This window comes from Ambystoma mexicanum, chromosome 9 (assembly GCF_040938575.1).
Source record: "Ambystoma mexicanum isolate Mex_15411 chromosome 9, UKY_AmexF1_1, whole genome shotgun sequence".
Taxonomy (NCBI): domain Eukaryota; kingdom Metazoa; phylum Chordata; class Amphibia; order Caudata; family Ambystomatidae; genus Ambystoma; species Ambystoma mexicanum.
The window spans coordinates 658,957,713-658,984,608 of record NC_090931.1 but is presented as its reverse complement, the minus strand read 5'-3'; the positions used below and the strand labels follow the sequence as shown (position 1 = coordinate 658,984,608).

The 26,896-nt window shown below is 45.3% G+C and overlaps 1 protein-coding gene across 1 annotated transcript in view; it reads right to left on the bottom strand.

Moving 5' to 3' along the window:
- The window catches only part of AOX1 (aldehyde oxidase 1), a 738,465-nt gene that overhangs the window by 223,690 nt on the left and 487,879 nt on the right, over positions 1-26,896 (bottom strand). The window contains exons 28-30 of the mRNA XM_069615435.1: positions 20,627-20,755; positions 16,097-16,171; positions 11,963-12,015 (exon numbers count right to left, since the gene is read on the bottom strand). Coding sequence (XP_069471536.1) covers positions 11,963-12,015; positions 16,097-16,171; positions 20,627-20,755 — 257 coding nt within the window. The remainder of the gene's footprint in view (positions 1-11,962; positions 12,016-16,096; positions 16,172-20,626; positions 20,756-26,896) is intronic.

Here is a 26,896-nt window from a genome sequence, read left to right as displayed (position 1 = left end):
GCTCCCCTTATGTCCTCTTCCGTGATCAGGGTCGATCTTTGGCCCATGTATTCAAAAGTCAGGGAGAAAGGGTAGCCCCATTTGTAGTGCACTCCCTTTTCCTTAAGCACCTGTGTAAGAGGGCGGCACATTCTACGCCTCGCCAGCGTATAGGCGGAGAGGTCTTGGTATATGGAGACCTGGGCGTTGTTATAGGTGATTTCCCTAGCCTTTCTGGCCTCCTCCAGCACCTTTGTCTTCTCCGAGTAGTAGTGGAACCGGACAAGAATCGACCGGGGGGCCCCGCCCTGTCCCCCGCCCTGTGCACCCTGTCGAATGTTAGCTCAGTTGTCATCTCCTCCGCGAACAGGAGGGTGATGATATCTTGTACAGCTTGGGTGACATCCCTTTCCGTTTCCCCTTCCATTTCGGGCACCCCAAAGATTCTGAGGTTGTTCCTCCTCTACCTGTTTTCGAAATCATCCATCTGCCGGGCCCTTTCCTCATCCCTCTTCTCCAGGGCCTCCAGCCTCATGCTGTACTGTACGTCTTGGACTGCTGTTGAGGATTGGTTGGATTCGACCTGTAGCAGTCTGTCCTCGATCTTATCCACCCTTTGGTCCATTTTCTAAAATTTTTGGGCAATGCCGGAGCGCATGTCCCTGATTTCCTGTAATATCGGGGCAAAGCCCCTTTCCATTGCGGCCGAGGAGGGGGCTTCGTCCCCAGATTGGGCCATGGTCCTTTCACGGTTCGAGCCTATGTCCCTTCTTACAACCTCTTGGAAGTGGTATCTCTGTAAGGCTTCCCTCCCGCTCATGTGGTACTTTCCTGTGTCCTGTCATCTGGATCCCGCGGCCCCGGCGGGGGGCAGAGGGTCCCCTGCTGGCCAGTCCCTCCTTGCTTGGTTTGTACGCTCCTCAGATGCCCCGAAGGGGGTGTCAAAGTCCGGGGGGCGGGCACACGCCCCACCTGTTCCCAGGCGGGGGCCTCTCACCCTTTCCAAACCCCTCGTGGTAATCTGAGGCCTCCTCTGGTCTCCCTGTGGAGGGGGGGTGGCGATTCAAGGGGGCCCCAACGTCCAGGCCTAAAGGGCTCTCCCTGCCGAGCTGGGGGGGGGAGGGCGCCGTGGCTCACGCCCCAGGGCTCGTCTTGGGGGGGAAATTCTGGGTGGGCACACGCCCCCGCGTCAGGCTGTGCAGGCTCTGTGTCCCAAGGGGGGGGTCCGGAGCCCCCAGCCGGAAATCCACACTGTTCGCCCTCGTGTTCCTGGGGCTCCTCTCTGCTCGAGCGGGGGTGCAGGGGAGCCCCCGCCCCGTCGTCTGCTCACCCGTGGGGGGCGAATCCCTGGCCCTCTGGGACTTCGCCGACTCCGCTTCTCCGGATTCCGGCGGGCCGCGGGCGCCCGCGATGAAAACTCCCAGGGGGGAGACCATCCCGATCCCTCCTCTTACTCCCAGGGGGGGGGCGCCGGGTCCCTGGAGGCGCCGCTTCAGACCCCCGGATGCCGGGCGTGCGCTCGCCTCCTGGCCGCAAGGGAGATCTCAGCACGTTGCGCTCTGGCTCGGGTTGTGGGGGGACGGGCGGCGGGAGCCGACCCATGCTCCGCGGCCGCATCTCCGAAGTCTCGGGGGCCTGGACCCCGACCTGGTCACTCCCCGCACACTGGGGGGGGTAGTCGCGGGGAGGGTGAGGGCTGGTCGGGCAGCAAGGCCGTGCGCGCCCGAGGAGGGACCGCTTCTCTTGCGGCGCCGAGGCCGTTCCGGACCTGCTGCGTCACTCAGCCAGGAGCCACGGGTTACGAGCTCTGGCTCCCCAGCGAGCTCAAGCTCCGCTCTTTCGCTCGTTGGGGGCCCAGGGGGGTGCCGAGTCAGTCTATCCAGTTGGACTTGCGGAGGGTCTGGGGGGGGCTCAATCCCCTCGGATTTCCGGGCTTCAGCGGGAGCTGTGCACTCAGGCAGCCATTGCCTGTGCGCCCCCTGGTGGCCTCACGGCCGGTGCAGAATTAACGTGCCAGCATTAACGTATATCAACACGTTTCAGCACTGGACAACTACAAGTTTGCTGGTGAGGTACCTGAATTACCACCAGCTATAAGCTGGAGTTAAGTTAGGCACCTTACTGGCAAAAATGACCCGTGTTACTGGCATCGGTATTACCGGCAAAAACCCCATGGAGTCCAATGCGACTCCATTCAATGGGAATTTACCACTGACACTGGCACTCGTAATCTGATGGTAAAAACGCTAGACCGTGTGCCAGTATCAGTATATCAGTTTGCCAGTATCCTGGCAGATTTACCACCAGGATACTGGCAAACTTGTAATCAGGCCCCATATAGACTTCGCCATCACTTTCGAGTACTGGAACCATAGTAGGGCGTTGGCGGCCCTGGCCACAAACAGGTTCTGCCCATCAAAGGGCATATCCAGTAGCTTTGCCTGTACGTCCTGTGCAAAGCCTGAGGTCCTATTCCATGAGTAACGTCCCACCGCAGTATTTGTTGCCATGGGCTGTCCCACACAGTCAATTTGCCAAGACCTGATTGCTGGATCTGGTGGGAACCCTCCTACCATGATGCACTATGGGGTACATTTACTCACTCTGCAGAATCCCCCTCCATCACTCAGCTGCACTTCAACAGTCACCAGCAGAATGGCTGCACTGGCTCCTTTGAGCAACCTTGCCTCGCATCAAAACTGTGTTTTGGGGATACCAAAAGATGGCTACACTCTTTTGCCATGCACCTATTGGGCAGGATGGAACAGGGAGCACACCAAGAAAGGCAGCCAGTGTGTTTTCTTAGGTGCACCAAAGAAGAGAATTGAAAAGCAGCGCTGCCTTGCTGCTAGCTCCAAATTTCCCATAGAAAAATGAAATATTTGGCATTTAAAATGATGGCGCCCTGATGCTCTTTTTCATCTGTTAAACAATATACAGTTCTGATCCAGTAAGGCCCAACTATGCCCAGCCATATTGAAGTTGTGCTTTAGCACAAGAAAGCATCTCTCACTGAATGACAGGCTGTGTCAGGCAAGACCTGGGAAATCACCAGAAACTTTACACTCAGCCGTATGGAAAAAGGCTTGACTTTTATGCTACAAAATGTCAAAATATTCTCTTCCAAAGAAACCCTAGTTCTCTGTGCATGTGTCAATTTCAGTGGACCTGTGCCTTGAACAGATTGCTGTGTAAGCGAAACTGACCAGGGCTGCAAACAATGTTTGGAATCCAGATGGAAGAGAAACCCGAATTTGAAAGGGACATCTCAGCAGAATTCACCACGTATCAAAATCTGCCTTTGCAAATAAGAAACATATCTGTTTTAAAAGTGTAATGTTAAATGAGGCCCTGTTCTTGGCTAGAAATGTAAGGGTGGTTTGGTTAAAATCCAATATAATGTCTTTCCAACAGCCTTGCCTTTTGGACTCAGGAAAACAAAATAAATAAATGCATTGGCTGTACTGGGGAACCAGCCAAACAGGTATTTTCTGCACTGGCTTCAAAGGACATTGCATCCATCCAAGGGGACCAGCATCTGGAAACTATGAATGGACCAAGGGGAAGAATGTAACATGCTCATCCAGACTTTCTGTCTGACTCTCTTCTGAATTTTCCAGCGCTTCCGTATCCAGATATTCCACATTCACTTTGCAAGATTCCAGACTCTACTGCAGGCCAGAGCATAGCTGACCCTATCCAGGTAGGACCATTGATTCAGAAACACCACTAAAAATCCCAATAACTAGGGGGAAAAGCTGTGGCACACTTTTGGGAGTATCCTGTGACCAGACCGGCTTTTTGCCCCACTACCTGCATGCCAGCTGTACCCTTGCTATCCAGTGACCAGACAGGCCCAGCTGTTTGCTGTTAGGAGAGCCCGCCGTGCTGTGACCAGAACCTTTGAGTCCAGAAACCTGGTTGGCTGTCCCAAATCCCAAACTCAAGTGCGGATTGTGAGTATTTCCCCATCCCATAGCCATACAGACCATACCCCATCTTGATACTTTGTCTTTGTTCCACTGTAATCCTATCCATACCCTGGTAACTTGTTTAAAACTGTCAGAATTCTCTGTGTATCCTGTCCTTGATCTCTAAGTGTTAGCGTCATTCTTCTATTCATCGCTGTCTTGCATAGATCCTTAGTCATATTTTGAATAATTTAAGTAATTCCCACATAGAGCTGAACACGGGGTGAAAAGGTTAACGTTGCAAATTAACCTTGGAGTGTAGCGTGTCTTTATTTAATAATCTAGTCTTGATAATCTAGTTTAATTAAAACTTGTCCTTTCTTTTCAAACCGACTTTCTCTGTTAACTGTGTTTATTTTCACAAAACCGCACCACATTGAAAATCTCATCCAGGTATTCAGCCAATCAGCACTCATGCTACACTGAAACTGTGGTGGAGGTGGCTGTCCTTTTAGTAAATCCAGCCTCCCAGTTGTAACTGGTTCCAGGCAGGCATGTCAGAAGAGAAAGGACTGTGGTGTTTCGGACTCCTTCCTCATTTCCTGTCTTCACAGACACTCTGGAGCCTCAGTGGCTTCACAAAGAACTCACGCTGAAGACAAAAGTCAAACCAGGACCTCCCCCACCCAGCACACCAGAGGAAGGACCAAAAAAGGACAAGCATACAAGAAATGGCAAAGAAAGAAAACAGCCACCATTTTGTGTCAATGGCGGCCCTTCTCTGTGGTACCGTGGCTGTAAACACAGCCTGCAGGTAAAAACCACACAAAAGGTTGGCAGAACACATCCACTGCCACTAGGCATAAAGGTTCTGTTGGTATTGGTCACAGTGCATTAATTCATGGGCACTGGTTAAACAAATGTCACTTATACCTTTTGTTTCATTTAATTATTTACAGGATCTGTTGCACTGTTTGGTTTGGGCCTTAACTTGATTCTTTGTCGGAGTAGGATTTCCCAAGTCATCATTGAGGAAGCTGAACTGGAAGCTGATTGCTGGAGTTCAGGTTCTGTGTGAGCTGGCAGACATTCTAAACTGCCTTTCATTGTCCACTTCAAGTAGGAAGGTTCTGTTTAGCTTTAGCTCCCAAGTTATGCCCAGGTTCAGGTGTCACAAGAGGTTGGCGAAGAAGAAAAGTTTGGCAGAGCTATGTCTGCATGGGAAATTGATTTCAGTATAACAATGGGAGCTTAGCATTTCAAGTAAATAGTTTTTCTGTCTTTTACCAGAGCGGACTTTGGGCCTCAGGACGAGTTGGGCGGTATCCCGGCTGTAATACCACGCAAATGTAATTGCATAAGCGGCAACTGGTCTGGCGCTATTAGTCGGACCCAAAGGGACATTTTCTGCACAAATACTGCGCGCTAATACAGCTGGCGGTAATTGTGCCGAAAATATGGTGCTAAATGGGATTTTCACCTCCAGAAAAAAGCTGGAGGTAAAACAGCCCATTTAGCACCCAACTCATGATAGGGCCAGCCGTTGAATGCAGCAGTAATACCGTTAAAGCCGCATTTAAGGGCTACAGCCCAACTCGTGATGAGGCCCTAAATGGGATTTTCACCTCCAGAAAAAATCTGGAGGTAAAACAGTCCAATTAGCACCCACCTCATGATAGGGCCAGCAGTTAAATGCAGCAGTAATACGGTTACTGCCGCATTTAAGGGTTACAGCCCAACTCGAGAAGAGGCCCTTTGACTGAAAATAGCCTCTGGTAAAAACTAAACTCAACAGTTGTTATTTTAAATGATTAAAATTAAAACTAAACTTAGTTGATTTAAATGTTATGAGTCACCCGCTCTCTGAGGACTCCTGAGCACAGCAAGAGCCATAGCGAAGAGTCCATTGACTAATAATACATGCGCTTACCTGTGAGTCTCTTCCCAGGAGTGACTGTGCATGTGCGCGGAAGTAGTGTCTCCGTACTCCGATAGTTAAAGTATCAAACACATGAAGTTATTTCAGTCAGGAACGATCACTCTATTAAAGCGCATGAACTTTGTGAACAGAAGCTCTTGTGAGCATGAACTATGGGGAGCATCTTGCCAGCGCGCATGAATTAGATAGCGTCTTCCATCGACAAGGATTTTGCCTGAAGGTGATTTGTGTCTCTTCCAGACCGCCACATTGTGTGCATGTGCAAAACCGGAAAGAAGGCAAACTTGCAGCGGCTAATGCAGGAGTTGGTGGGGAACTCTGATATCATTTCTGCAAGCTGAAGAAAGGAGTGAAAAGGCATTGTAAATATTAAATGACTCATTATAACTCGATGATGTTAAGTTTGTAAGTTATTAAGAACCTGCTGAGAGGTCTCAGTCTCTCTAGAATGAGCTCATTCTCAATAGATAAAGCAGCAGTTTTAAAAAAAAGGTTTGTGAGGATGTAGTAGAGTTACAAACCAAGTTAAATAGTTACTCAGCTGAGTATTTTAAATAGGAATTTATTGTAAGTTCAGGGTTAGAGTCGGTTCAAACCTATATCAACCTGCAACACAGACGGTGTGAATTTTCTGCAGGAGATCCTGAAGAGTTCAGGAAGTAATCCAGAAGTATTCAATTGAAAGGTTGTTTTCAGAACATCATGATTCCTCCAAGTTATACAAGGAGGAATACAGGTAAAGGCAGTTCTTTGGGACATGGTTGGGGAAAGTTAATAACAAATGAAATAATCAGCACATCTCTGTTCTTTGTCTTATTTAGATTTCCATGACGAGTGAAGAAGGAGATGTGTTGTTTTTTATTTGATCCACTTCCCCTTTTCCTCGGGGGAGTTTGGATTTCAACTGTAAATCAGTCAGTTGTTGACCAAACATCTTTGCGGGGTCTGTGGGGTTCAGCAGCCGCCATGGATCAGAAATGTTACAGGAGCAGTGAGAAGGGGTATCCAGTGTAACCCCTCAGCACTCCACTTAAGGTGTGGTGTGCTGATCTCACAATATAAAATGTAGAGAGGATACAAAATATCCTATCCTTGAGAACAGTAGTTCTGACAAAGTAAGTAATGAAGTGTAACAGAAAAGTTACAGCATCAGTGAGAAAGGGGATATTATGTAACTCCTCAGCAGTCCACTTAAGGTGGGTGTGCTGATCTCACAATGGGGATGGTAGAAAGGATCGGAAGGATCCTTCTAGCCTTGGAAACAGTAGTTCACACAAGGAAAATAAGAGCAAATAAAAAGGGAAGCCCACGGGGCTCCCTAGCAACACTGCACAGAAAGTGCTGTGTACTGCAATAGTAAAGCGTAGATGCCCAAAAAGTTAAAATAAAGCATGGAGAGTCACAAAAATTACTGCCATAGAAAGAGTAAGGGAAGTCCCAGGAATGCCCCTCCTCAACCCCATGAACATGACAGGACAAACAGCCAGGAACGCTCAAAGTCGCCCATCTTATTTCGGATGACTCCCAAGTGCACCACTAGCTGACACGTACACAGAAAGGCATCCCCTCAGCCAGCCGTACAGATCTAATCCACTACATATCTTTACAGGTGTAGGGAGCTCAACAGAGATTGTGGATGGAAATACCCTAATGGACAGTCTCGATTAAGCACCAAGAAGCCATTCTGCTGACATCATTAGAGACACCATGACATAGCGGCGTTAGTCATGAAGCACACTCACAGCCCTGCACCGGATTACATGAACACACATTCACATACACGAAGAGCATGCTTACACAGTTCTCTAGCTATAGGATGGGTACATATACATACTGTCAAAGTTTTATTATTTTTTCACTAGCCAAATGCTGTAGCGCAGAAATGCAAGGCAACAAGAGATTCTGAGCAAGCTTGCAGATGTTTATGACGTATAAGCCTATGGAACTACAGGAGTATATATGGAACCTGGTAAAACCATGTGTGACTAACCGATAGGTTACTTAGTATAACTTGTGTACAGGTGCGTTATAAATGCCATATCATATCATATAACACAAGCATATAGAAATCATATTATAAGTCTAAAGAAAAGGATAAAAGCCTGCGAGCATGAGACAAGAGGAGCTGGTTCAGGCTGCACAGAGCTCAAAGCAAGCTCACAGCCAAGGTTAGAGATAAACAGTCATATTGCAAACTCTAGACAACAAGGGACCAGCTGCAGAAAAATTGAACAAATCCTCATAAATGCAGGCTCAAGAGCTCGATTTTGTGGTCTGCAAGCACGTGATGCAGCCGAACTAGACAATGGGCATTCACCCATGGTGGGAAAGGAGAGCCGATCCCAGACAAAGAGTGAAACAAGTGTTGCAACGTGGAGACACATTCTAATAGGCAAAGGTGGTACATTACCAGATACAATACAGACACATAGATGTTTCACATCACTTTTAAGAGGTGCACCGAGAGCAGAGAACCGAATCGAGTCACAGGCTTGAGGAGATCAGCTCTAGCCAATCACGAAAGAGAAAATCAGGGGTGGAGGTCAAGGGGCAAGAACCAATGGTAAGCCCACTACCCTGAAACAATGTAATAGATAGTTTCTTGGGGACGGGACAGGCCAGTCACCTGACATGCAAGGACCAGTCGAATAAACTATGTATGTTACGTCTATAAGGGATACCACTCTCAGCACCCAATCCGCACCGGGATAGGTTTTGGGGGAAGGGCCCAAGTGATGATGCAATGCCAGAGCAAAACTGGGGAATACGAGATGTACTGGAGAATTTTGATTTGCTTGTATGATCCCTGTTGGATTCTTGTAATAAACCACAGTTCTAACTTGCTGTTGGCTGAGTCCTCTGTTTATTCTAGGGAAGGGTGTTGGGCCCTTGGGAGTCAGGCGGACCTACAGACAACCTCCGGCAACAAGGGTGAGTGGGGAAAATGGTTCCCACTCACTCAGGAACATAGAAAAAGAATCCAAGTCCAGCAAAAAGTGCTGGGGTCTCACAGGTGAAAGTGATTTGGCATAAATATGAAAATCTAACCTAACAAATGCATTTTTAGTTGAACGGAAGTACGGGAGTATGAGGAAGATATGGTAGCCAGTGTGCTATTGAATGAGTCAGTGGTGCCAAAGGAAGAAAGGAGGGGAGACCCTTTAACACTCAAGGTAAAGGAATGGATTCAGAATATGTGGTCTGAGAAAGCGGCCATGAATGAGGAAGGTAATGAAAGCTGTAAATTGTGTGGGGAGGAGGGCCTGATAGAATCATTGAAGCTTTTGGTGATGGGCTGCGATGCCCTGAGGGAAGAAAGGGAGAAACATTTTAAAATCAAAACAGGTAACAAACCCTGGTGGTGCAGTCTAATGGGTGGCCAATTGCAGAGGTTGGTTCTGGCGCAATGTGAATTCCTGTCTAAAACATTAAAGAAATTGAAAGAGGACACCTTGGGAACATGGCTTGCTACTATAGCTCAAGCGTTTCATGCTGGGGTTCTGCCCGCTAACCCTTTAGGCAGAACCTATTGTTAGTCTGTGCCTTATAAAGTTATATAAGTTAGGAAAACTGAATTGGGATATCTTGGGTTTTTCTTTTACTAGGATTTGTACAAGGTTTTGTATTTTTATATTGTGAAATGCTTTGAATGTCTTTTATTTTTTATTTTTTTATATGGGTATGATATGATATTGTGAAAGTTTCTCATTTGTTTTGTGTCTTACATCTTAACTTATGGGAAACAAAACACAATGAATAAAAGGAAAAAAAGGGGCCATGAATGAGGAAGTTAAAGCACTGTCGACGCTTAAGGAAGTGTTGTAAATGGAAGGTGGGGTCATGCTACGTGGTCTTAAACAGGTTCACTCTAAAAGACTACAGAAGAAACTGGTAGAATTTGCATATGAAGGACACCCTGAAATTGCTGGAACAAAACGCAAATCACAGAAAAAATATTGGTGGCCAGGGATGGACCGGTTCGTGAAAAGGAAGGTGGGAATACTGAATTACAAAAATCCATAAAAGAACACGAACCAAGCTTGTATCTCCTGCCTGTTCCTCAAGGAGCCTGCGGGCATTTGGGAATTGACATTTTAGGCCCATACAGACTATTTATAGGGAGGCAGAAATTCTTACTAGTCCTGGTGGATCGTTACACCAAATAGCATGAAGTTACAGAAGTGGAAAATGTCACGGGAAAGGCTAAAGTGGAATATTTTTAGAGAATATTTTCCAAACAGAAGCATACCTGGAGGAAATCCTGAGTAGCAACCGCCCCCGATTAAAGAGCACGGAGGTTACAGCCTCCGCCTGGAATAAAGGCATTAAGTGGACATTTATTTCTATCACTCAGAGAGTAATGGAGTAGAGGAGAAGTTCAACAGGGTCTTACTGGGCACCATAGAACAAGCAGTAAGGAATTGGCTGAAAGTATTGAAAGCACTGAGTGATCTGTTGTGGAGTATGAGGTAGGTTCCCAATGGTGCCAGAGGTTTGTCCCCATACCAACCCATGTGAGGGCAAGAGTCAAATTTAACACTTAATCCTGCAAGGGTTAAATAGTGTCTTCCAGTGGAGGTAACCAATACAGAAGCAGTTAACCAGAAATTAGTGAAAGCACAAGAACACTATGAGGCTGACCATAACAAAAGGGTGGGCCAACTCAAAGAATGTGGCACCGGGATGGGAGACATGGCATCAGATCAGAGAAGGGAAGGTTAATGTTTTCTAACTCTTTCGAAGTTGTGAGAGGCGATCCCAATCTCATGTGAGTGGAGGTTGTATTTGAAACCTCAAAAGAGTTGCCAAATGGAAGCCTACGCGTGTCAATCCCGGCAACATGCTACCAAAGAATTGGAGAGTGTGGGTTGAGGATGCATGGAAGAGTTGTGGGGAGGAAGATGAACGAGATGTGCCCAGTATTCCAGGCGGGTAGGCAGCACTAGACTGAGGGTAGTGGGCCACACAGTGCTTATCAGGAGACTTCCAGTGAAGCTGAAGGACCACTAAGATGCCCATGAACAAGCAGTCAAAAGTCTATATCATGGCCATAAACAAGCAGTCAAGGGAAACCAATCCTTCCTACCGGTCAACTGGTATTAGGAGAAATTACCCAATTTAGGCTGGTTGTTAAGGGCTACTGCATCGCTCATTTTCTTGTAGAGAAGGGCTGTGTGTAGTATTCTGTACAACACCACCCTGTCTAACATCACCCCCTCACGCCATTCGCTTCCTCCACTGGTTACTACATTGCTCACTGTTATGTTTACTTTAGAATGCTGCACAGCCACCAGACAGGCTTGCAGAGTGGCTCTTACCTAGAATCTGAAGGGATTCCAGATGTCTTGAAGGGGAAACGCGGGACCACATTTGGAGCTGGGAGCTATGCAGGGACATTTCCTATAGTAAACCATTGAACGTACTTGCTGTGTCCTGAGAAACACTACCATTTTTAAATACCATTGAGTCTAACATTGCACCGAGACAGTGGGGGTCATTATGAGTTTGGCGGTAGCCATGCCGGTAAACACCAGAGTCATGAATTTTCCGGCAATGGGCAATTACCGGGGCATTACAGCTCCGGCGGACCCTGTAATTGGCCATTGCCGGGTGCCGGAAAAAATGACTCCTCATTCGGGAATGGGGAGGACGGTGCTAACGTCAAGGTCAGCGGGCTGGTCGCGTTCTGCCCGACAGGTCTTACCTTGCAGGCGGGACGGACCCCATCTGCAGAACTCGTAGTTTGCCGGTCCTGAAACAACAATACCGGCAAGTTTACCGGTACCGTTGTTTCCGGACCGGCAAGCTTGTATTGAGGCCAACTATCCTATCTGTGGTTTGCACAGCGCAAGGAACACATGAAATTGTTTATTGGCGTAAAAAACAGAGTTATTTTCAAACTCAGAGGTACTATTGTGTCGACTTCAGAATGGTTCAAGGCTTAATCCTCAATGGCTGCAGTAGAATTTATGATCTATGCATTGCACATAGAGGTCTGCAACCAGAAAAGTGAAAACCACTAAATGTCTCGAACCTTTAAAGCTCTGCAACCCTGACAGTTGGCTTAATTAAATCCACCGGAAGCTGATGCAGTCCAAAACAAAAAAGGCAGAAAAAGTGAAATATGTTTTACCCAAAGAATCCAGTAGCAGACAGGCTGATGCATTCTTGGAAAGCTTCCTTCACCTGTTAAATACAATGGAACATTTTGTAAGTACAAGGTAGGATGCTGATGGCAATGTGGTGTTAACAGATACTGCATGTGGGGGTTTGGCTGCACAAAGAGTGCCAAAACGTTTCAATTTAAGTGATATTTTCACCTTCCACCAAATTTGCTAGAATGTGATTACCTTTTCACACACCTCCCCAAAAATGGACTCGCAGAGTATGAATGATTTGTGTAATGGTCAAACTAGTGACATACACATAAACTCCAGAATGTGTGCCCTCCATTTTGGGGGCATGTAATTGCCAGAGACACCCCACTATCCCCTCTTAGTCTTTCTTACTCCCACCTGGAACAAAGAGAAAAATTGCTTCTGCTAAGATGCAGGTTCATCTTAAGATTTATTTTATTCAGAAGTTAATACTGGGAGTAAACAGGTTTCTGAGAGATCCCAATTTGAGCAGAAAGGGGAATTGAGGTACAGGGAGATGAGTGTTTTTCCCAACTTCTCACTGTTATTATCAAGTGGGGAAGCGGAGTCTAGAATTTGTGTCTGCCAGTGGAGGACAACTTCTTCACTCATTCTTGAAGTTATGTTTTGGAGATAGAAATCTGTACAAAATATATAGATACAAAAGAGTTTCTGGCTGTGGTATTTTCCCACTTAGGACTAAAATACTCCTATGTTTTTCTTCTGTCTGTATCATAACTCTTTGGGATAATTCTTTGATATTATTAATATGAAAATTATCTAACTTGTCAGCCATCGAATATATTTAGAAAGCAAAACATGTAAGGAACAAGTTACTTACCTGTAACTCTTGTTCTCCAGCTTAGGTCTTGCATGGATTCACATGCTCATGAATATTCCTTATCATCAGGCTGGGAATCCTCAGTACAATTAAAGCAGTTGAGTTTCATGCGAAAAAAACTGCTCGTCTCCTCTATAGCTTATCGGTGTCACTTTAGGTCTGACTGCACCCGCGAATGACACTCGTCCACCTAAGATCCACCCCTGGCGGCCATCTTCAGAATTTACCACACGTTTTCTCGTGTTGGGAGTCCACGTGCTTCGCTCCTCGAAATCAGTTCATTACAAATGTTTGCCTATTTTTGAGAAAATTCTTCATCCTTTCATCACCTACCGTCACGTTGTGATTACCGGCGGTGGGGACCTCTTTGCCGGAGGAGATCCTCAGCCAGTGCCGGATCTCCAGCACATGATGCCACAGGCCAGGCTTGGGCCTGCACCTCGACACCTCGACCATGGTGGATGCCACAAAGAAAAGCCTCATCAGGCCCTGTGAAAGATGCGGCCTAATAAGTATCTTCATCAAGGATCGGCACCTCAAGTGCCTTTACTGTCTTCACCCCGCCCATGATGCTGACGCAGAGGTGGCCTAGCCTATAGGGAACTCTGGAGATTTCCCGGTAGGCCTCTGCACCCTGGGTTTCTTTTGTGTGGTAACCTATTTTATTTCTACACTGGCTGGGGTACCCGGCGTTGCCCGTGTCCTGATCAAGTGGTGTCTCATGTGCCCTGGGGGATGATGCTCTTGTCCTCTTCTCGGCAAGTTTTGATTCAGTTTGCTCTGGTGTCTTATGTGCCCTGGAGGATGTTGCTCTTGTCCTCCGGTCGGGAAGTTGTGCTGCTGTTTGTTGTGTTTCAGAAGCTCGTGATATTGATTTTCACTTTGCATCAGATGGAACTTTTCCAAGTGATGTTCGTTTTTTGTGTGCCCTGTTTTTGCCACTCAATGGCTTCAGCACATTTGAGAGAATGCCTAAGAAAGATTGATTGTGCTCTCTTCTCGTGAATGAACTTAAGTAAACTGTAACCTTGCCATTCCACATATTTGGAGTGGCGTGATAAAACATTTTTTTAAAATTCCCTTTAAAAATGCTTTAATAAACACTTTCAAACTGTATACAGTAGTCATAAATGTCAAAGGAATAAAACACATCGAACATTTTGCTTCAGACGCTTCTCAAAATGTTGTGTCCTTCTTGTACCTACTGTAGTGAATCGGGGTGAGCATCAGTAAATGAGGGTTTCTACAGAGTGATTTTTTTGCATCCAAACATAGACTACAATCTTGCCCCAGACAAATGAGGAATCCATGTAAAATGTGGTAGCAGTAGGTTCAACGGTGTGGATTTGTATAAGCAGACTAATATACAGAGACACATCCAAATTATTTTTTGCATATATGATTTTTGCATCCAAACATAGTCTACGGTCTTGCCCCAGACAAAAGAGGAATCCATGCACAATTTGGTAGACGTGGGTGCAACCGGACAAACATACACACATATATACATTCTGCTTTAAATATAAAGATTTTCTCATAGGAAAAGGGTTGTGGAATATGGGGCCACTTTGAACATTATTTGCAGGGCCACTTTTGCAAACCAGTCCGCCCTTGTGCAGACGGATATCCAATTTGCCAATCGTTCTCGAAGACTGAAGGACCACCATCGGAGGTTGGTGACGTGGATCGAAGAAGGGAAGGCGTCCAGTGAGCATACTCCCTCTAGTAAAAAGAGTTTGAGGTCCTTTGAGGATGTTTCCGTGGCAAAGAACCAAAAGAAGGCGTAATCACATGCTCCATCGCCTTCCTCGTCAACGGTCGATGAGGCTGCCAGACTCAATTCAGATAGAGTCTGGTCACTGTCACCGGCTCAGTTGATAGTTAGCCTACCGGCTGGTGGGCTGCCTCCATCCACAAAAAAAGTCACTGGCATCAGCAGCTAAGCACAGGTCTTCGTTGAAGAGCAAGTCATCCAAGGACCCATCATCAGCTCCACCAACGTCAACACTGTCGTCAACACGAGCCACGTCGACGACTTCATCCACCAAGACCATTGTCCCTATGACAACCTTGTCAACGAGTACATCATTAACGACTCCGTCTACCAAGTCTGCTCTTCCTTCGACGGCTGCAATGCCAAGGGGTTTGTCCATGATGCCACCTTTACCACGGCTACAATTTCTACGCCCAGGGTTTCTCTGCCGCCTAGCCCTACATCAGCAGTTTCAACTGTACAGTTGATGACCGCACCTCTTCCTGCTTCACAGGTTCCAGTAATCGCAACATTCCGTAAGGGATTTGATTTAGTGCAGGAACTGCTCCCTTGACACCTCCAAATAGAGTCCCGATCAACAGAGATAACTCACCTGCTGGAGAAAGGCTCCTTGTTCCAAACATCTTGTTTCATGGGTCAGAGCTTGCTGGAGCCCCAGGGCATGCTATCATCAGCATGACCAGGAACCACTCACTGAGTGACATCATCAGTGTCTGAGCAGATTACAAAATATTACTTCTCAAATTACTCATTACTTTAGAGACACTTGCAGTGCACAACAGCTTTCAAGACTGGATTAATCCGAGTTGGGCTTTCAGATTGTACCTCTGCCATGTATAAATCTACCATATTAAATGAGTTCAGGTGGAAGGCTGGTGAGTCTAGTGGAATTCCACAAAACTAAGAAGAAGGTTGTGCCATCTCCAACTGATTCCCCATGAGTAAAGATTAGATGAAGGCAGGTATCATACGTACACATCATCGGGGCATGAACAATGTTGATTTATCTCATGAACCCCAGTTTGTGCAAGAGCATATAAATGGGACAACTGAGCAGAGACGTCAACCAGAAATATGACAGCAAGGGAGGTAAAATCTTGTTTGGCTCCTGCATAACATTACCCGTGAGCCAGGCCACCTACACATTATTGTACACCACACACACGCATTATAACTGATGAGACAGTGGACGGTCACACAGGCAGAAGAACCAAGCCCTAACATGGGAGCGGAGATGATACAGGTGAGGTCAAATTTGAATAGTACTTTGTGCCCCCAATTACAAGTATCCTGAACCTCAACACTCAAGGGGCAACCCCTGGGGTGAGTGGTTAAGGAGGCCCTTAAAGACACCCCTCAAGTTCACCATGGATCAAGGGGGCTCAAACCCACCCGAGGACTTTGTGCTGTTGCAGAGGAGGGAGGTTGGTAGTTAAGAATAGTTGGGATGGGATGAATGTCTTGGGGGAAACCTTTTGTTTCTAAATAACCAGGGACAAGGAAGGAGACCCTTACCCAGTCCACCCAGGTGCCACTTGGATTCTTCTTCATTATCGGCTCAAGACGTTGCATCAGAATTTGACAAGCATTCTGTGAAAAAAACAGTTTAACACATCACCAAATGATATACAATCAATGACAGTAGATCTGTTATATTCATGACCCACAACATAACCAGAATTTAGCAAGATCATTAATTTCTTTTAGCAAAGCTGTCAATATCAACCCCACACTCTAACGCATGACAAAAGCTTTGGATAATAACAGGTTTTAGAGTTAAAGCTCTGATCTACAGGGTAGGTTCTGTGGGTCGGAATCAGCGAATGAACTTCAAGTGCCCAATACATCAGCAGTATTGCGTACCCTTTTCAAAATGGTTCTGCTAATGTTACCCTAGAGCCTGCACCTGTAAAAAGATGGCCTTGACACAGCATCATGATGGCACCAACTAATAGGTTTCTGTAATACACATCTGCTGTATTCCTTGGCATTTCACAGATGAAAGATATTTACATAAATCTATAGGATATACCAACAAATGGAACCTTGTGTTACAGAGAGGTACACTGGCCTTTCTTGACCATGATTGCATTAGTCTTTAATTAGCTTTCAGGGTATCTACATTTTTAACTAAAGTGCCCCATACTATTCTTCCAGTTTTGTTATCTAAAACACAGAACTCAAACAGAAAACACAAAATGCCTCTATCGATTAAGCCAGTGGTTGGCAAACTGTGGCTCTGCAGATATTTAAGCATATGTATCTCATGATCCTTCACTAATGATAATACTGCCTATCGCTGGTGGGCGTTACAGGTCAAAACATCTGAAGGGACACACGTTGCCCACCAATGAATTAAGCGATTGGCTTAACAACTGACCTTCCTGCATATCACTCTCCCTGTCTGTCTGTTGATCTACAAATCTGCAACACACCTACAGTAACTTGCTCTCTGGTTTGCTCTCTGTGGCACGACAGTCACTATCTGGTTCGCTCTCTGCAACACATTGGCAGTCACTTACTATCTGGTTTGCTCTCTGTGACACACTGACAGTCTGGTACTATGCAGTTTGCTCATTGCAACATACCCACAGTTACTTACTGTCTGATTTGCTCTCTGCAGCCCAACGGCAGTTGCTTACTATCTGGTTTGCTCTCTACAACACATCAACAGTCACTTATTACCTGGTTTGCTCTCTGCAAAGCACTGACAGACATGCACTGTCTGGTTCGCTCTGTGCTTCTATCTACCGATCTTCATTCTATTGATCAAGCATCTACCCATGTATGCGTCTTTTCTAACTGTCCATATGTCTTCTAGCTGTCTGTTGCCTGTGTCTGCATCCATTACTGAAATTTGAATTCTCCTGTAACAAGTCATTACATTGACAACAAACACAATATAGCGTAGATGAGAATTGTAATCAAGAAGGTTGCACAACCTTCCCCACGTGGGTGAGATGTGGCTAAAAGATTGGCACAACGAGAATTGTTTTGGATTGATTTATTAGGCACAATGTACCCAGACAGCATGAATGAGGATTTCAATCTAGGTCTAATCATTTGATGTAGTCAATGTATCTACTTATCTTTGCTACATACATTAAATGTATGAATAGGTTTATATGCTGCCTCTGTTTGGCAACTAGATGTCTACATCATGTTAGAGGATTAGAAAGACATAAAAAGATCAGGTTTGTATTACATATGCTTTTATGATTTCTTTACATTGTGTACATGTGACCCCTACGTTGCTGTCCTTAGATTGTATGTGAAAAGCTACAAAAAATAGCTTAATAGTAGAGTTGTTTCTACTTAAATTTTTACTTTTATTTTACATTTCCATAGGAGGTAATATTGGCCTATCAACTACTTTTTTTTTTTTTTACTTTTTATCATTATTCCCTCTCTCATAGTTTAATCAGAGAATTGACCAATGCTATCATATTTTGTAGCAATGAATTCACACGGGCTATGTTTACATATGAATGTCATTGTGTTATTCTGCGATAATGTCATTAAGCTTGTGCGTAGAAACGTCAATACGTTTTAAAAATATGCTCACCTTTTTCCTAAACTTGAATACATCTCGAGGTAGATACTGTGTTAGCACGATTTCCCAAGTGTGTTGTAATTTGGGTATCATCCTCTTATAAGGGAATATTAAAATTAAGTGCACCCATCTAATGTACTTATGTTATCTCTCTGATTTATTTTTTGGGATTGGTTACACAATTTTTCTTTTCATGTTGACAAATGATTATTAGGAGATGGTGATTTTACATCTCATCAGATTGTTATAACAATCTTGTGATGTTTAGGTATTTATATATGTTTTGAATTCCGTGGACACATTTGTAGCACTAACCAGGCAATTTTAAGGTATGATCCATAATCCTTGCCATGCCACCTCAGTTTGTATCAGGTGTATACTCTGTAATTTTGAACTTAGTGGAAGTCAAATACTTTTATATTATATTCTTTGTGGGTGAATTAGAGATATTCATTGTTTGACATGAGTTATACATTTGTAATTTAATTGAGGAATTACAATCAGACGGTAGACAGCATTATTTGAATTTTCCTTGGTACTATATTGTTTGATTAGTGAACATACTAGTTATAATTATGTATTTAACTATTTGAATGTATTAACATGTTAACATATGAGCCGAATGAATAGTTGAGCTCCATTTAATATTACTCATAAGAATGTGTACCTCTGCTCCTGATGGAGGGACACTTTTTCCTAAAAAGCGTTGAGCACATTCTTTCACTGAATCAAGATTCCAATTGGATTCAAATTTTAAATTCAACACAAGCATTTTGATTACTGAACCTTACTTGTTGAATTTATATTTCATTTGATGAATATTTCTTCTGTACTGGAGGTGCAGCTTATATAACATTTGTTTGACTGATGTAAAACATATAATTGAATATGGACTGGCATTGCCAGCAAGACGATGTGCAGGGGACCGGGGTATCCCTTATTTGGGATATCATTCTTTACTAATACTTTCCATCCAGTCCCAACTCTCCCAAATACACCTGGTATCTCCCTCTCGACCTTCAATGTTAATTTGGTTCCAGTAATAACTGATTTGGAGCTCAAAGGCAAGAACATGATAGCGTCCAAGGCATGGTGATAAACCTGAGGGTTGCCAAGATGCATTTATAGTCAAGGCAGAATTTCTATTTCATTGTATGTAATAAACTCGGCCAAAAATAAGCTAGAAGTATCATTAAGATGCTAAAATGAAGAGTTTGAAAAAGCTAACTTCACATTGAAAACGTTGGAAAAAGTAAGAAGAAAGACATTTTAAATAAAGTACAAATAACCAAATGCATTATTTTATTTGACTTTTCTAAATAGAGATGGTATCTACTAATGCATGCATTTTTGTTTTAAAAATGAGATATTAGTTGGTTCTTTTTTGTATAGAATGGGTAAAACCATCTCTGTCTCTCAGATCAACTCAATGCCCCTTCTTTTACACACTACTAGGGCCTGCTTGAGCACCTCTCAAATCCATTACGCAACCACTCCACTCACCAATGAACTACATCCAGTGAGAAACTTGCTTCGCAGGGTATATATCACATTTGAGAAACACGCTCCCCAACTTTGACAACCATATTCCTCCCACTCCTCCCAATTGTTTTTCCTCTCTGATTTTAGTCCTTCCTCTAATCTCTCTTTCCTATCCCCTCCTCCCCAACCTGCCCCTTCCCTTCCACAGACTAAGGTCTGGCGACACCCTGGCAGAGTTATAATATGCCACCTTTTGGGCAAGACCAGGTGCCATAAACCAACTACAGTGGTTATGGGCGCAGTGTAAACATTGATTAACATAACTCAACTTGCAGGCAACCTCTGACCGCCTCACCTGTTCCAAACCATTCTACTCCTGGATAGAAGTGTTTTTATGTTTTTTTAATTTTGGCATAATATCTTTTTTTTCTTTAAATTAGTGTAGGCGTGGGCGGACCCACGCAGGCGCTTCCCCATCCAATTGGATGATGTGCACCTATCCACCATTCAGCATTCAACCCACGTAAACTCACAATTCCTCCCACAGCCCTGTCTGCCTCACAAAATCCAACAACACACTACTCCTCCTCCTGCTTCTCACCCCGTCACCTCCCAACAAAGCCTTCCCACTCAACTCAGCCACACCCTGCGCAGACAACCAAACCCTCATCAATTCTCTCTCTACAGCATGTCTCTCACACCTAAACAGAAAATGTTCCACAGTCTCAGACACTCCACACACCGCACAGTCCCTCGACTCTCGCTTCCCCAATCTAAACAGACAGTCATTCAGCCCCATATGCCCTATTCTCAATCGATTCAGCATCACCTCCTCCCCCCTCCTCCATTCTAGACTTCCCGGATCCACCTTATCTTTTTTTCAAATTAAATATTAAAGTCGAGTTATTTTTGCGTTCTTCATTTTAGCATATCCATTTTAGTGAGCAATAACCAATTCTTTCATTGCAGTCATCAACATTTTGGTGGCGTCATGTACAGAAAAATATTACCTTCACTGCCATTCCATTGACATCCGTTCCACAAGAACCTCCCGAGGCGCAGGTGTTGGGGACCGTTGAGGTGCTGGTTTCACAGAGGTGGATGTAGGAGAGGGGGATGCCCAGCTCGCGGCTGGCGACCTGCAGTAGGGTGAAGAAAACAGAAGAAAGACTTCAAGCGCATCTCACCAGGGCTGTGGAAGAGCTTCAGGTTGCTGTCTCCAACATGGCCCTCGGCCCTGGGGTTTCAATTTCTCGACACTCCCGAACTACGCAATTCTGGTAGAGACATTCCTACAGAGAACTGTTAAGATTCTACAACTATCAGTCACCTTTCAGGCTGCAGTGGGGATAGGGCAGTGAGCCACGTCTATGGCAACTGTCGGCATAGGGCAATCAGCCACTGGTCACGCGCATGTGAGGATAGAGCAATCACTCACAGGTCAGACAACTATGGGAAGAGGACCATCAGTCACAAGTCAGGCACCTATGAGGAAAGACGATCATTCATAGTTCTGACCTCTGTGACGGTAGATCAGTCACTCGCCTGTCAGGTGCCTGCGAGGATAAATCAAACAGACACACGACGGGCAACTGTGGGGATAGGGAAAGCACTCACGTCAGGTGCATGCGGGGATAGGCTAATCAGACACGTGTCAGGCACCTGAGGGGATAGGTCAATCATTCACATGTAAGGCACCTGTAGATGTAGTGCATGATGCAGACACGTGTACCTGAGGGGCGAGTGCCATCATTCACATGCCAGGTGTCTCTGGGAATCGGGCACTCAGTCATATGTCTAGTGCCCGTAAGGAAAGGCAATCACTCACGTGATAGGCGCCTGCGGGGATAAGGCAAACACACGGCCGGCACCTGATGAGTAAGGGCAGTCACTCATGTCAGGCACCTGTGGGGATAGGGAAACTCGTCACGTGTCAGGCGCCTATAGCATATAGGGCACGCAATCACATATCAGGCGCCTGTGGGACAGGGCAATCTCTCTTGCCAGGGGCCTGTGGGGATCAGACAACTAGACACATGTCAATCAGTGAAATGTCAAACACCTGGGGGGAAAGAGCCATCACCCAGAAGACAGATCCCTGTGGGGCTAGGGCCATCTGTCACATGTTAGTTTCCTGTGGAAATGGGGCAATCAGGCACATGTCAGGTGCTTGTGGTGGTACGGCGGTCTTAAGCACCTCAGGGAAAAGTCAGTTACTCTCATGACAGCACCTTCAGGGATAGGATAATCGGTCACATATCAGTCACCTGTGGGCAAAGGGAAATTACTCACATGACAGGGGCCTACATGGGCAGGGAAATCAGTCACATGTCAGTCACTTGGGGGGAAAGGGCAATTACTCACATGACTTGGGCCTGCAGAGTTAGGACACCCTGACGCATGTTAGTCACCTCTGGGGCCAGGGTAATTACTCACATATGAGGCGCCTGCAGGGACAAGGCAATCACATGTTAGGTGCCTGTGGGGAAAGGGCAATTACAGGGATAGTTCCATTTGTCACATGTTGGGCACCTGCAGGGCTGTGGCAATCGGACACATGACAGAGGCATGTGGAGATAAGGCAATGGTCGACCTTCGCCAGAATGGCATCTGAAAAATGATTCGCCTCATTCTCCAGGGGCCTAGCCTATAAAAAGCATAGGCTTGGTCAGAGGCGTTGCTAGGTGGGACTAAGGGGGCTATAGCCCCAGGTCTTTTGGTTGTAGCCCCGGATAGAAGGTCAGGTGCTACAACCAAAAAGCTAGCTAGCCCTGAGTCCCGCCAGTCCCGACATTAGCGGAGGCCCTGATCTTTTCCAGACCTAGCAACACCCCTGCTTGGTTGGTCATTATGCTTTTGTTCCCATAGGCCAATCCTCCTTCAAGACTGTGCACAGCATATTTTCTCAACTATTAAACAAATTAACACAGCAACATAACTGGCACATTTCGTGGTGGTATGCCACCCAGCACGAGTTGGTGTAGGTGCCAGGATGGAAAGGCAGCAGTGCAAACAGTAATTCTGCACTTGACCTGGCATCGCCCACAGCCTGCCCACCCCTCACCCAGAGTGTGACTATTGTTCTGTATCTCTGCGCAAGGAAGCCATCTCTGTTAGGCACAAGAAGCTGCAGTGTTGTTCAGTGGAGACAGAGAAGCACCAACACGTAGCGTTGTTTTGCAGGCTGCATGCGCTTCCTGACAGCAACGCATGCCCAGTAAGGTTTCACGTAGGTGGCGTTACGTTACCCATAATGCACCAAGTAGCTGCTGATCAAGCTGGTGCAATTGAAGGCGGCTCTTGCTACTTCCGGGATTAAGGAACAACAAAAGTATAAAGAACAACACAAATACATAGAAACTCATTTCAGTAAAGGGTCAATTTTCAACCAAATGACGTCTGGAGCGCTGCACTTCCCTTGATGCAATGGGGCCGCACACATACATACACACCTTGAGTTCATGGTCAGAAAGCCCAGACTGGTCACACGCGCCTTGCACCTCAAGAGACAGTAACCAGATCTATCTAGAAAACCTCAAGGAGTCGGCAGCATGATTTTGGATGGTTCTATGCCAGAGGCTGCAAACTTTGACTCTCCAGAGGTGTTGGGACTACAACCCCCAGCAGCTCCAGCCGGCATAGTCAATGGTACGGGTTCATGGGAGTCTCAGTGCAAAACAACAGGAGGTTACACACCATTATGGTTACACTGGCCATAAATGACACAGACACCCCCATTCTAATCACAATCACAATCCATGGCATTGATTGCTTCATTATGCTATAACTCTAGTCGGGTCTTACTCCTCGCACACACCCCACCCTTAAATGGCCTCCCAACCTGAGCAGTTCCTTCCTACCAACCATTAAAAAGTGAGAAGTGCTTGACGTAGAGACATTGCCTCGCCTAATTCCAGTTGGGGAAACAGCTGCAGGATTTATGGCAGCTACTTCTAACTTTTTGATCTCCTTTCCATGACTTCAAAAGATTGAAAACAAGCACCCACAAAGCCAATAGGTTTCAGCTTTCATAAGTCAAGTGCATCCTCCAATACCACAGTAAACTTAATGCCACAATCAATAAAGGTCACACCATTACAAGTGATAAGAATTTTTAAAGTACTTAACATAAACATGCACAGATTTCGAACAAAAAATGTAGAGCAAAATTAACATCGTTCTGTCAAGCCTTGGACATCTGGCATGATGTTGATTAAATTGACAACCTAGGAAAAAAAAATTCTGGGCCAAGGAATGGCTTTAATGGCTCAGATAAATGAAATGACGGAAGTATAAGTGAATTGTTTCCGGGTAACCTCACAAGGCGAGCAATAAGGGTTTCAGCATCTTGGGATAGGAGTTTTTTTGCATGAATGTTGCATGACAAGCCACTTATTCCATGTGATGCATCACTAGACCGGCCATGTGAAATGGCTGAACAGGTGGCAAGCAAAAACATAGCGATCTCTGGAACTCTGTGATTCTATGGCAAGACAGGAGGCTCATGTTATGCATTACAATCTTTACTCTGAAACCACAGCAGCAAAGAAAAAAACTTTTACAAACAAAAAAGTTGTGAAGAACAGAACTAAATAGAGTTCAATGTCAATGTAGGGGAGCTCCCCAATCCATCATGGAGGACAGGTCATGCCCTGCAGGCGACCAATGAGCAGGGACCCTTCCTTATATAAATCCATTACTCTAATCCCAATTCCTCTTTCTTTGCTGCTGACACCACAGAGCTAAGTCACCCCTTTCAGTTGTGTCTCGCATTGTTTGTCAGTAGAAGGTTTTATTAGTTTAAATATGGTATATATTGTAAATATGTGTTAATTACCTTTATTATAAAGGAATTTGTATGTTGATACATTGTATCTGGATAGCCGCGTGCGGCTGTTGGTTTCATTTTGGGTGTCTTTCAGAATGGTAGCAAGAAATTATGTATTACATTTATACCTCACGTTTCAGCTAAAGCAGTGGTGCAATGGTTGAGCTTTGGATGAGGACGTGAGTTCAAGAGAGCTATCTAATTTATTTCTTCTTTAAAAAATCTCTCGCGCTTGTAAACTCAGGTGTTTCTAAGCTTGTAAAATGTATTTGTGGCATTTGAACTTGCATGCGTCGTTCGAGCAGAAGACTGGCTTCTCTCCTGGCATGCGCGCGAGCAGTGTTGTTTAGACTGTTCCCTCTTTCGTTTTGCCTGTGAATTCCAGGCGTAATGGTTTATTGGGCATGACGCTCTTTAGGTGCACGAGGCTCTGGTTTGAATTCGTGCCCCTTGAGAGATTTATGGTCGCCTGGGGATTCCAGGTGCTGCAGGCTTTGGGTTTGACCTGCCCCTGTGGTTTATGTTAGTAACAAAAGCCTCTGTTTCAGGTCTGAGGCAAGTTAGCTCAAGGATAAAGCTGCAGGACTCCCATGCAGGAAAACCCGGGTTCGCGGCCGACCAATTAAAGCGCATGTTTATTTTTATGTGTTTTAGAATATATATTTTAAGATTAGATATTTTAATTATTATATTTTAAATAATTATATTTTACAATGGAGGTATTTGATTGTCACCTTTTTCGCTCAGTTGAGCATGGATTTCCTACTGGGCATTTGGTTGGTTCATAACTTCTTCAGAAAGATTATAGCACAAACATTTTAATATTAAAAATGTGGTTTTGTCCAATGTTTGTAATTTCGTATCCCTGGTGACACAATGCATTTCCTTACCAGAAGAATGTATACTGTTAGACTGTGTATTTGTTAGGTCAAAGTCTGACCAACCAGCGCAAGGGCCCGATGCACTGCCAGTCTGCGGTTTTTATTTTCTTTGTTTATTTATTTATTTACTTATTTCTTAAGTTAGGTGATTTGCCTTCACTGTAGGTGCCATAACCTGTTCGGTTTCAGGTTCAGCCTGATTCTATTGCGAGGTTACCCCTCGTGTACTGCTGATTATCACGCCCTGCTCGGGCGAGCAGTTGGAGGTGCACTTGCTCAATGTATCCTACATTAAACTTGACAGTTTTCTTTTGTTTGGGTGCTGCTGGTGGCAGATGTCATTATCTTCCCTGGAAAGGTGTAGTCACCTGCTCGGTGGCAAGGTTGCCTGGGTTTTCTGCGAGGGGTCCCCTCGTATACTGCTGGGTCCACACCCTGCTGGGGTGAGCAGTTTGAGGTACACTTGCTCAGTGTTTCCTCCCTTAAAGTCGGCAACTTGGGTGGTTACCGTGACTGGTGTGCACCATAACCTGCTCGGTTTCAGGTTCTGCCTGAGTTCTAATGCAAGGTTACCCCCTTGTGTACTGCTGATTATCATGCCCTGCTCGGGCGAGCAGTTGGAGGTGCACTTGTTCAGTGTATTCCTCCCTTAATGTTTGCAGCTTTATTTAGGTGCTGCATATGGCAGATGTCATTATTTTTCCTGTAAACATGCCGTATCCTGCCCGGGTTCAGGCTTTGCCTGGGTTCTATTGCGAGGTACCCCCTCGTGTACTGCTGGTTGCCACGCCCTGCTCGGGCGAGCAGTTGGAGGTGCACTTGCTCAGTGTATTCCTCCCTTAAGGTCTGCAGCTTTATTTAGGTGCTGCATATGGCAGATGTCATTATTTTTCCTGTAAACATGCCGTATCCTGCCCGGGTTCTATTGCGAGGTACCCCCTCGTGTACTGCTGGTTGCCACGCCCTGCTGGGGTGAGCAGTTGAGGTACACTTGCTCAGTGTACGCTTTTTGATAAACAAAATGTTTAAGTGTTGACTGAAACACATTTGCGTTTTTCAGAATTGTCAGTGGCCCAGATAGCTCAGTGAGTATCAGCTTACATAAGGGCTGGGGGTTCGGACCCCTGTGAGAGCGTAACCCCTCTTCTTTGGATATATTTTATATTTTCTATATTATATTCTTTATTTATTAAGTACTTTAAAGAAAAGAGTGTGTGGAAGTGGTTGTAAACAGACCCATATGGGGGGGTTGTACCTTCCTCTCTAACCATCTCTCTGATGTTATCCTTTGTCTTTTAGTTAAAAATTATGTCGCCCTTTACCTTAGTTAGTTTCAGGACAACTCAGTCCTTTCCTTAGGTTTTGATTCCCAACCTCAATTGCTCCACCCAATACCCGTGCTGATTAAGCTACAGTATTTTTCTCTCAACATGAGGAAGAAAAAAGATGATGCGTTATGCCTCTATTGAGGTCTGCAGGGCTTAAGGCTCTCTTTAGTGGGGTCGTGTTTTTCTCCCCTACTTTTGTCCCATTGGACATTCATTCTTCTATTGGTTTTGGTGGAGACAGGG